General features: G+C 44.7%; 1 protein-coding gene across 3 annotated transcripts in view; it reads right to left on the bottom strand.

Annotated features, from left to right (window-relative positions):
- Window positions 1–4,349, bottom strand: part of SEMA5B (semaphorin 5B) — a 422,878-nt gene extending 418,529 nt beyond the window's left edge. Inside the window, exon 1 of one of the 3 annotated variants that reach the window (XM_083153606.1) lies at window positions 4,046–4,349. In XM_083153606.1, coding sequence (XP_083009732.1) covers window positions 4,046–4,078 — 33 coding nt within the window. In that variant the 5' untranslated portion in view covers window positions 4,079–4,349. The remainder of the gene's footprint in view (window positions 1–4,045) is intronic. The other 2 variants (XM_083153603.1, XM_083153604.1) reach the window with 2 other exon arrangements.
- Window positions 4,350–12,711: the final 8,362 nt, after the last annotated feature.

The following is a 12,711-nucleotide window of genomic DNA, read 5'->3' as shown; positions in this document are numbered from 1 at the left end:
GAAGGTGGAACAAAGATTGAATCCATTTTTAAATGCATACAAACACATAAACATCTATTCAATACATACTTAAGCACATTTACTTGTTATTTAACAATAAATAAATAATAACTTGTGTTTAGGTGGAACATTTGGCCTAAATAAGCAATTTATTTTGCCGGATGCAAGTTAGATGAGTCGTGTGTCTGATTTGTTCTGTGACTGAGCACAAACTTAGCATCTACTGTAAACGCATTTTAGTAAATAAGCACTTGCATTTTATACCATCTTTACACTAGGTAATTGCATTTCAACATAAATAGTGTATTGCAAATTCTGCTGGCAAACAAAGATGTAATTACGGTCAATGTACCAAAACAGAAATAACAAAGGGCAATCTGAGAATCGCTTCATTACATCTCTGACAGACCCCAGATATTCACCAGGTTTTAGTGGCAGTACAATAACACATGAGACTCTGCTTCCACAGTCCAGGATTTTAACACAGATTTAAAATTCACATTTTTGCCATATTGTTAATTACATGAATATAAACTACCTAGAAAGGCTATGCTAAGCACATTGTATGCTGAAAAAAACTGCACAACTCACAAAGTACTCAGTGGATGCACAATACAAGAAATTGTCATGCAATGCTATAAATCCAGATTTGACATCTTCTTGCCCAATGTAATGTGATATATGGGCACCTGTAATCCTCTCTTTCCATATGTAATTATAATGTCTGCTGTATACACTGGACATGTGCCTATAGAATCAGTCATTTCTGGAGTCTTTAATCCAACAAATGAGTTTATTGGTGGGAAATCCATTGTTTCCATCCCACCAAATTAGCTTCTATTTGGACCCGAGTGAACAATAGTTCTAAAATAGTTCATTATACTGAAACCAAGATTTGTTCAGTACTGTCCTCTGCCAGCCTGACAAGGGAGGGTTAATAATCCTTGAGCACTCTTCCATTTGCCCCCCCTGGTGCTCACATAGTTGGCAGAGTGCCCTGAAAATCAAAGATCCATATTTGTTTAGGGTGTAAGCAGTAGCAAAGGTCACAGGGTCCCTCATATTATCATGGCAGTCAGTGAGCCAATTAACCCTATAAATGCCACGGCGCAGGCTGCTGCCTGTTCTCTCTCGACGCTATCTTGCAGGATTAATAGTTCAGCTGATACTGACAGACAAACTGAACTGACACTGAGCCCGATTCCGTATTATTGTGTGTGACAACAAATTAATTTTATTGACTGCTCCAGAGCCAGGAGAACACGCACAGAAACACCGGCAACTAAGAGCTGGCACAAAGCAGGTCCCTGAAGTGGGTTACCCAGAAAGGGACTAAGTGACCTTGGCCTAAATACACTGTTAATATGATTGTAAGCTCTTTAGAACAATTCTATTAATCCGTTACAGCCCCGTATGAAATATGCACATAAACTATAAATTTCAACAACATTTGTCATAGTTTCAACAAATGAAAAGAATTAAAAACAAAGTTTTCTGCTGCATTCAGGTTTTGTTGAATGTATTTGTGTTGTAGTCGGGAAAGAGGTTCACACGAGGCGCAGAAAGGGTCTGCTGGCTTTTTTGTCCAGTCTCTTAACCATTTTTCCTTTTTTGATGTTCAGAGAGACGTGATGTGAAGGTTAATCATGCAAACCCCCAACCAAAAGACATCAATTACCATGTGAAAAAAATCATTAAACACACTGTGCCTGAATCCTCCACTCCAGCAACCTACCTACATAGAGATCACACAGACTCCTACCTACCATCCAACTATCCAATATTCTGCATGAACCTGCAGGCCATCCTGGTTGCTTTATGAAAACTGTGGTAACTATCTACATATCTGACCACAGGACATCCAAATAATCTCACCCAGGATTGATTACCACAGGTGCACCTACCTGACCAACAGCTGTGTCACAATCACTTTCCCCATAACCCAGTCAGTAATCAAATACTCTCTGACCTACAGTCCCTACAACATTGATTCTGATCACACTTCAAAAAGGACCTAAATAGAACGTAACAAACTCCAAAAGATACCATAACCAAGTGAACATGTACACCTATAGGGGTGATATTCAAGGGATACCACAATGTGAGCAGATTCAAGCCAGTTAACAAACTTTCCTGGATTTATATATAATTATTTATGAAGTAACATCACAACTTAGCCCTACCCGCCACAGAGAACATACAAAAATCCTTCTAGCCATCCATTAAAAATTTATACGGGCCCTGACATATATATTGCAACAAGTTAAATTCACGGGTTTAAAGAGAAAATAATCAATGTTTAAGTGTTGGAGATTAGCAATAGTATCCCATCAATGCATTGCAATAAATTGCATTTCTTATGGCACAGTACTGCAGAATGAACCTTGCTGGATAGCAAATGATAAATACACAGCAGCGAAAACCCTCACTCTTTGTGACCCAAAACACTGCACAATATAGCAAGTGAAGGATTTCATTTGTTTAAAAGTGATATAAGGATAGTGGGTCTCCGGCACATGATGCGAGTGAAGTGGAGTGGGCCATACTGTAGATAGTAAAATGAACATGATACATTATGAATGGGGGGGGGGGGGGGGCATCATTAAGATAGGCAGGCTAGATGTAGCATGATACCATAGAGCAGTGTTTTTCAACCAATGTGCCATATCACACTAGCGTGCCTTGAGCTGTTCTCAAGTGTGCCCCCAGATCTAGAGATGCCCAAACCGGTTTACAGCCACCACCAGTTCAGCTGTTATTTACTGGTCTCTTATTTTCATGTAAAGGGCCAATGTATTTTATTTTTTTTACCTGTGGGGATTGTTTTTTATATGGAGGGGGGGGGGGGGGGGGGGGCAATAGGTTTATTTTTTTTCCTGTGGGGGCCAATGTGTTTTGCTCTGTGGGGATCTCATGGTGTGTCTTGGTATTTTTAAAATGTAGTGTGCCGCAAGGGAAAAAGGTTAAAAATCACTGTCATAGAGGGATTGGAATTCATTTCTAATGGACAAAGGAGTTATAGGCGCAAGAAACTGGAGACATTAATAATAAAGTACTGTAGCAATAGGGCACAGCACAGGCAATAGAAGCATAGTACTCATTCAGTCTTAGGAGATGGAGCACTGGTTCACTACTAGGTGACTAGGGCACTATACAGGTCCACTATTTAGGTGATGTGTGCACACAGTACTTGTCTGGTCTTGGGGAAATGGGGACATATTATTTATCTAGTGTTAGTTGATGATGAACAGTATTGGTCCAATTTTGGGTGATGGGGACACAGTGAGTGGCGGTCCAGTCTTGGGTGATCAGGCCCAGTGCTGATCGGCCTTGGTTGATGGGCACACAGTACTTTTCGAAGGAGTACAGTATTGCTCTGGTCCCATCTTAAATGATGGGGACACATAGATCCATATACTTATCCTAGGAAAGACAGATAAAGTGGACAGAGGTAAAGTACTCTTAAAGCTGGATACACACCCGACGATATGTGAATCAGACCGACATACTGAACACATCATCTAGTATGTACCCACTGTGCGGTTGGCGATGCGCGCTCATGTGGGTTGTCAGCGACATTGGTCCTGAATGCAGGGCAGACAGGGGATGTCGTTAGCGAGGGCCACCCCTGCCGTCACTTGCCAATGCAGGCTCTCCCACCGGGTCCTGACAGCCTGTGACATGGCAGGTAACAGCTGATTGGCTGGTATTTTATCTCTCTCCACTTTATCTTTAACCAAAGTATAAAGAGACCCCAGAGTACTTATAAGGGCTTAGGTATGAATGTAGGTATCTGTCTAGTCTTAAACAATAAAAAAAAAGGGGGAACAGTACTGTTCTGATGTTAGGTGGCAGGAAAACATCACTTAAAATCCCGCAAATACTATGTAGTCCGGGCTGGCTGTGAGGAGATAGGTGAGAGAGGAGTTCTGCAATAATCTGGTGAGAATTCATCTCATACACACACACACACGCACATATATATAAATATTGACTATAATGCAACTCTCGGTACACATACACAAAGACCCCCCATGTTACTTACTGTGCGCCTGGGCCGGGGGGCTGCACAATGCATCAGTCTGGGGGTCCCGACAAGTCCACAGGGAGCGTAGGGAGCAGAGTCCGCTCAGCATGTAGCTCTCACTGTACTGACTGGCGGAGGAGGCGGCTCTAACCGGTGATGTCACATAATATATACAGCACGGGGCAGTGCCGGAGCCGGGGGCTTCTCTCAGGGTCGGCAGCGGCTCTGCCTCTGGCTGGCCGTGGGATGTTCTTGCTTGGGGAGCTGTACAGGGCGGGCAGGGTGCGGTCTATCTATGTGCTTATAGGAAAGTGGACCCTGGTGGGCTGGTGTGGGAGAGCTGCAGTCTTGGGGATCCCGGGATCTGTCTGCAGCTTCTCTGCAATCTCGTGTTCTGCGCTGTAGGTGCTCTGCAGCTTTTCTGTATGTTCGGCAACTACAGTAAATGTTCGTCTGTATCTGGAGTGTTCTGCAACGTAAAAGCTCTGTAGTCTGAATGCTCTGCGACCTCAGTGTTCTGCTTTCTGAATGTTTAATGATATATAGTGGGAATAACCTGAAACATGAGTGTTCTGAAGTTTAATGGAAGATGTACTAAGCCACGATTATTTTCCCCAATCTGATCTGACTGGCTGGAATGAAAATCTGTGCGTTTTATTATTTATTTATTTACAGTTTCTTATATAGTGCAGCATATTCCCTCCAGCACATATAAAAATACATGTAATGTATGTGATATATGTGCTAACAGTATATTTGGGATCATACCCCAGGGGCTACAGCCCACACTGGTTCGGAGCTGATTGGCTGGTAATTTATCTGTCCACTTTATCTTTCTCAATACTTAGTACACCTGCACCTGCATATACACTAGATCTAGAAGATTCTTTTAAACAATAAGCACAATAACGACATATCGTAAAGACATTGGGGGAAATTTACTAAGCTAAATTTGTTTAAAAAAAATCGTATTTTCATAATAAAATTAAAATGTTTGGGCGTATTCGGATTTTTCGCATTTACTATGCCAAAAATATGAATATTCGTATTGATGGGACATTTGTATTTGTATTTACAAATACGAATGAATATACCATCGATAGAATACGACTAGGAATCACCATTCAAAATAATGGTGATTCCTAATTTAGTACGCCCACTAATTGATGGCCAAATACGCCAGGAAAATACACTTCATTTTCCTGGCATATTTGGCTTCAGCCTGCACGGATGTCAGGCTGACTAGTTGGTAGGGATAAATGCTTTGGCCACGGGACCTTATATAATAAGTGTCCCCCGGCTGTGGCATTACTCTGCTGGCTGGTTGGGCCTGGGATTGGTTCTTAAAATACGGGGGACTCCTATTCAATGCCCATTACACATGATGCTGCACACAAGAGTACCCATTACACATGATGCCGCACACCATAGTATTCATTACACATGATGCTGCACACCAATTGCGCATTACACATTATGCCGCACACCATAGTGCCCATTACACATTATGTCGTACACCATAATGCCCATTACAAGATATATGCTGCCCACCATAATGCCCATTACACTCCACACAGCAATGTCCATTACACATGATGCCACACACCATAGTGCCCAATACACATGATGCCGCACACCAAGTTGCCCATTACATATTATGCCACACACTGTAATGCCCATTACACTTAATGCCACACACAATGCTATACAAAATGACCCCACATAATGCCACTAGTAGTGCCCTTTAAGCATTGCCCCCGACAGTGTCACTTACATTTGATATGAGGGCCAGTGCTGTGTTCATTGCTGCTGCAGGGAGAGGAGAAGAATGGAGCAGCTGCTACAATGAGGAGAGGATCAGAGCGCTGTGCAGAGCACGCTGCTGCTTCCCTCCTTGTCTCCCCTCCAGCGGATATTTCAATTGCCCGTCCGTGAGGTCTGCCCTGACGCCAGCACCATCTCCTACTGCACGAGAGGAGGAAGGAAGCTGGCAGATCTGAAGCGGAAGCTGCAGGAGGCAGCGTTGCCGGGCTACGCGGCTACACAAGAAGCCACCTGAGTCCAACACTGCTAGTGCCGTAGCGGCGGCGCAGCACTGAGGGTGCTGCCAGAAGTAGCAGGGCAGCGCTGCGGCTGCAGCTTCCTCAATATGTCCCAGGGCCCTGAGTGCTGCGGCAGTGAAGGGGCATCTTGCTTGCAGGGCAGCAATGAATAGGCACGGGGGGGGATTCTGGGTACTCAGAACCCCCCCCCCCCCTGTGTGCGCCACTGCATCCGGTTGCAGGAGATGTATTTGGAGGATGGTAATAACAGCAATGAGTATGCTGTGTGTGTGAGAGAGGCAACAGCAAAGCATTGGTATAGTAGGTAGTTACAATTATGACATCACAGCACAACCTCATTCCTGTCCTTCCTTCCTTAAAGGAAAAGTGCACAAGATAATCTCTAGTGATGTGTGATATGTTTATATTCCACCATAACACCACCACCTCCTATTATACACCTCTCATGTAATACACATCTATTCCTTTACCATCTCCATATTTGCCAACGTACATTGAATGTATCAGCTCATATCACCTTTTTCTCATTTCAATAATGTGCTGCTTTTCTCTACTGTCTATTTTTCAAGACTGCTTCTATGGTAGAAAACAAGCAAAAGACTGAAATAAAACCAAAAACCAGAAGGAAAATAAAATTAGAGAGATAAGAGAATTAAGAATAAAAACAAAAGGATTGTCTAAGGATGTTTCTACTTTGAATTGACCTTGATAATGAAGACAAGACCAATTATTTCAGCACCTCTATAGGGTGCGACTTAAAATGAGTGAGGTTTTCCTGCTGGGTATCCAGCGTTACAGCAGTGTGCAACAGGGGCGGATTGAGAACTGACAGTGGCCATTAAAATTTTTGTAGAAGAGACCCGATATGGGGAGCGACAGAGGTATAATGTTCCGTGTAGCCATGTCAGCATCAATGGACAGCAGAGTAAGTGTACTGCACAGAGACAGGATGAGTGGGGACAATGCAGTGTAATGAGGATGGTGCAGTGGGGGCTTCCGAAGAGGGGCTGCAGCGCAGTTCAAAATTCAAATTGGGGAGCCACACCCACTGCCAGTGAGTGAGTTTAGAATGGCAATTTCTTCTAAACTGTATACAAATTCTAAATTGGATACAATAATTGTACCGTGTATGGGCACCAGTGGCAGGCTGGGCTGGGGGACAGGGTGACAGTTGCCTCCGGTCCAGTCCAATTTCCAGCTATTTTGGTCAACCTCTGGCTCCAGCCATTTTGGGGGGGGGGGTCCCGCAAATTAGCAAGCAAAAGCGACTGCACATTTTTCCTGTGTGCACACCGCCACGCCGTGGGTTCCTGTTTGCAGTGCTGTACAGCAGAAGTTACCAGGTGACATTGCCGCCCCCACCCCTGCAGCAGGATCACCGAGTAGACCAGTGGGATTATGGAGCCGGGAGCAGCAGCAGGCAGGATTGAGGCGCAGTGCCCCATAGGCAGATGCAGCAGTGGTAGAGCCATAAGCAGGCTGCCAGCGGTAAGGACTCTGCTCTTTCTTGCACACTGATGCTGCCCGCCCCGGAGTAGTGGCTGAATGAAGTCACCACCCAAATGGGTTATGGCCAGCAGGCACAGTACCATATGCACAGTGGGGTATGGCCTGCAGCCACAGCACTGTATACACAGTGGGGTATGGCCAGCAGTCACAGTACCATACGCACAGTGGGGTATGGCCTGCAGTCACAGTACTGTATACACAGTGAGGTACGGCCAGTATTCGCAGTAGGGATATGAACAACACACAGTGGGCAACAGGCAGCAGTCACAGTACTGTATGCACACTGAGCTATTGCCAGCAGTCACAGTACTTTATGCACAGTGGGGTTGTGGCCCGCATTCAAAGTACTGTATGCACAGTGGGATATAGTCAGCAGTCACCGTACTGTATGCACAGTGGGGTATGGCCAGTTGTCACAGTACTATATGTACATTGATGTATAGCCATCAGTCAAAGTACTGTATGCACAGTGGGGTACAGTGGGTATGGCCAGCAGTCACAGTACTGTATGCACAGTGAGGTATGGCCAGCTGTCACAGTACTGTATGCACAGTGGGGTATGGCCAGCAGTCACAGTATTCTATTTGAATGCACAGCACAATAAAATAAACAAGGGGCCCAATAAAAAAAATAAACAAGGTGCACAATAAAAAAAAAATGGGTCCCAGTGCAGAGCGGGTAGCGTGCATGCATTCATGCATCTCATATAATTGCACTGAGCTACAGTCTCGGTGCCTTACGTGGGATGCAACTTTTGCGAGAATCCGATGCCATGAGGACAGTATTCGGCCTCGCTCTGGGATCTGAATCTGGCCAGAATGGACTCGGATCACCAGTGTTCAGAGCAGCTCAGATTCCTAGCACAATCCAAACTGCTCATCTTTAGTAACAATATTGAATATAGTATGTATCCTTCCTGCACTTCTGTCATGTACATCATGTTCTTGTCAGATGGAGCTGTTACCTTCTAATGTCCCAAATACAAAACAGAGCTGCTTTCTAAATAGGGGTATATCCATTGCAGACAGCTCAGCAGTGTCATATCTCAGAGCAACAAAAATAAACCACTTAGCAAGCTGGAAGTAAAGGCTGGGGCTGGGAATAATAATGTGATTAGTACCAGTGGTTGAAGGATAGTCATCTAAAGGTACAGTACACCATATAACCTGCAAAGTTAATATTATTTTGGTACTCTTTACCTAGAACGGCGCCCGCGATCAGAATCGCGGGCGTCGGGGGTAAAAAATCGCGGGCATCGCGGGTAAATCGCGGGTACATCAAAATCGTGTACCCGCGATCACCGCGATTTTCCCATAGGGAACAATGTTAAAAAGCCTAATTGATCGCGATTTTAATGTTAAATGCCTCAATGCCCGCGATTTTCCCATAGGAATCAATGTTAAATGGGCTACAGAGCCCAAAAAGACCCAATTAACCCTTAAATGTCACCCCAATTTTTTTACGCCACCCCACGATCCACGCCAACCCGAAGCGTGGCGAGCGCAGCGAGCCCGCGAGGGGCGGCGGTACGCGTCCTCCGACCTTTTCATGCCCTACTATCCACGTCGGCGTGGAGTTGAGAATAGAATAGTGTGGCGAGCGCAGCGAGCCACCGAGCCCGAAGCGTGGCGAGCGCAGCGAGCCCCGCGAGGGGACGCGGATACCTTCACAGGTAAACGCGTCCCTTCGCGGGCTTCACAGGTGTCGGCGTCGCCACGGACACCTGTGAAGTCCGCGAGGGGACGCGTATAACACGCTTCGGGCTCGGTGGCTCGCTGCGCTCGCCACACTATTCTATTCTCAACTCCACGCCGACGTGGATAGTAGGGCATGAAAAGGTCGGAGGACGCGTACCGCCGCCCCTCGCGGCGCTCGCCACGCTTCGGGTTGGCGTGGATCGTGGGGTGGCGTCAAAAAATTGGGGTGACATTTAAGGGTTAATTGAGCCTATTTGGGCTCTGTAGCCCATTTAACATTGATTCCTATGGTAAAATCGCGGGCATTGAGGCATTGAATGCAAAATCGCGGTCAATCTGACTTTTTAACATTGTTCCCTATGGGAAAATCGCGGTGATCCCGCGATCACCCCGATGGGCGCCGTTCTAGGTAAAGAGTACCATTATTTTTGATCTAGCTGGAAGATATTCTGCAGCCCTCTACCATGGACCGAATCCAAGCAAATATATAATGACAACAATACACCACAGCAAAACATCTGTGCTTTGCATTTTATGAGGGACACATTAGTCGCCCTGGAATCAGTCAGCCTAGATTGTGTCAATTTTCAGTACATTAGCAAAACGGTGGAAACTATCAATGGCATTTGCTGCGCAATTAGCATCAGCATTCAATTAGTGTTTTCCATTAATTAAAGATTGCATTTCCATTAGCCAGGGTCAATGTGGATAAATAACTGAACCATTGAGCAAAGAGTTGTTGGGTTTGGTAGTGATTTTCTTCATATGTAAACAAATATTATCAGGATCCTGTGCTGGGTCTCCTCAACTTTGTCCAAGGTCCATCAGATTACATTATTTCAGCTGACTGGGTGACCGATATTAACCCTGTCCACAAAATACAACCTGGCAGACAAATCTTACTGATACAGTAGTCATGTATTAGTGACATCATAAAAAGGGTGTGTACTAAGAAATCAGAACCAGAATACTTTATTGGCAATGTATACACTTGTATGCTAGTGCAGCTTCAGTCAGGTACAAGAGGGATGACATGACATACATTACAAACATTGCAATCAGTTGCCAGTGTATTTTGTACATTTTTCATACAATTATTCAGTGGTAATGACAGGAACCTTAATAATGTCACAGCACAGGGTTAGCATAGTTGGCACATTGCTGGGGTTCTATTCTGGGGTCCTCTCTATGAGCGATATGTACTAAGCCTTGAAAAAGTGATAAAATGGAGAGTGATAAACCACCGACCAATCAGCTCCTAGTGAATGATTGGTTGGTACTTTATCACTCTCCATTTTATCACTTTTTAAGCTTAGTACTGGCCCTATGTGCAGGGCCGGTGCGTGGCACCGGAGCGCCCCAGGCTGGGGCACCACCGGGGGGAGGAATGTGGCCGCCGCTGCGCTCCATGGGGGAGGGATGTGGCTGCCCCTGCTGCACTCCACGGGGGGATGATCTGGCTGCCGCTGGCGGGAGATGCAGCGGGGGGAGGGGGGTTGGGGATGCAGCACTGGGCAGGCTCCAGGGGGGGGGGGGGTCACTCACCTGCTCCCAGCTCCTTTCTTCTACTTTACCGCTGATGCTGCTTCCGTCTGCTGCTGCACAGTACCGCCCTCCAGTGGCCGGCGCCCTAGGCAAATGCCTAATGCTGCCTAGTGGTGGCACCGGCCCTGCCTATGTGTGAAGGTTGTGTATGGGTATGGGTCTATTTCAGATCTGATCGCAGGACAAATTTATTCTAGAAATGGGTAAAACCATGTGCACTGCAGGTGGGTCAGATGTAATAAGTGCAGAAAGAGTTACATTTGGGTGAGTTATTTTGTTTCTGTGCAGGGTAAATACTGGCTGCTTTATTCTTACACTGCAATTTAGATTTCAGTTTGAACACACCCAACCCAAATATAAAGCTGGATACACACCTAGATATTTATCTGTCCAATCTGTCTGGTAGGAACAAAAACTTGGAAATGTATGGATGCAAATTACAATCAATAATTTTCTTCTAAACAATGGACAACAGACAATGGTCAGTTAGACAAATTGGTTAAATCAATCTGATATAGCATTTGTTTTTCAGAAAATGTTGATTGTCATATGCTCCCATAAATTTCTAGATTTTTGTTTCAGAATCAGAATCAACTTTATTGGCCATATATACTTGCGTATAATAGGATTTTTTTGTGGAATGCGGTGCAGCTTCACCAAGGGTATGGCATGACATACAAACATTGCATTAACATTACATTACATACAAAACATTACATTAACATTGCATAACATTTTAGCGGTGCGCATAGTTAGACAATATACATACTATGGTCACTTTATGTATTACGTAGGCATAGTTAGACAAATCAAGAATTGAGATTAGCAGTAGTTTGTAGTGCATTGTTCAATTGGTGGATAGCTATCGGAAAGAGGCTTCTTGCAGTTCTGGATGACTTTGCAGGGATGGCCTTGTAGCGTCTACCCGATGGGAGAATGTTGAATAGGTTATGCCTAGGGTGAAGATTGTCTGTCGCAATCTTCTCAGCAAGCTTCTTGACCCTAGCTGCGTACAGTTCCTGTACAGGGGGGAGGTCAGCCCCAATGATCTTCTCTGCTGTCCTCACCACCCTTTGAAGTCTACGTTTGTCGGACTCGTGTGTCCCTCCATACCAGATTGTGATAGAGGAGCAGAAATATTAATAATATTAATTTTCAAGTACTCTCCGCCTCACTGCAACAACAGCTTGCTCCTATTTCTGCATTCACTACTCCTGAGGTGGCGATATCACAACCGTGGCACTCTAAATTAACAATACACCTACAAAATCTCTCACGCAAAGCTGAGTGTAAATGACGTAAATCTCACAGTCCAATGGAAATATTTACATATAAGACTATCTACCAGTCCTATAGTTATGCCCTGGAAACTGCCAAACAAACATATTTCCAAAATCTAATTTTTGCTCAAGCTTCTAACCCAAAACGTCTTTTTAATACATTTAAATCGCTTCTCAACCCTCCCTCACTCAAGCCACCAGCCACTATCCATGCAAAAGATCTTGCTTCCTACTTCAGGGATAAGATTGACAAGATCAGAGATTAATTGATCTGCTCAATTCCATACATGAACCCTCTGATGCATTTACTTAATTTGATCCCACGAATGAAGATGAAGTATCTGCACTTTTCTCTTCCTCCCACTCTACTACCTCTCCTCTTGACCCTATATCCTCACAAATAAGTAAATACCTGTGCTCATCCCAATCTTAACTAAAATCTGTTACCTCTCTTTCTCTACTGGTGTCTTTCCTTCATTGTTCAAACACGCAGTTATTACTCCGATTCTGAAAAAAAATCAGAATTCTGATCCAAGCTCTCTCTCAAACTACCGTCCCATTTCTCAACTTCCATGCACCTCCAAACTACT

The sequence above is a fragment of the Crinia signifera genome, chromosome 7 (assembly GCF_055691185.1).
Source record: "Crinia signifera chromosome 7, ASM5569118v1, whole genome shotgun sequence".
In the NCBI taxonomy this organism is placed as follows: Eukaryota; Metazoa; Chordata; class Amphibia; order Anura; family Myobatrachidae; genus Crinia; species Crinia signifera.
This window is presented reverse-complemented; position numbering and strand designations above follow the sequence as displayed.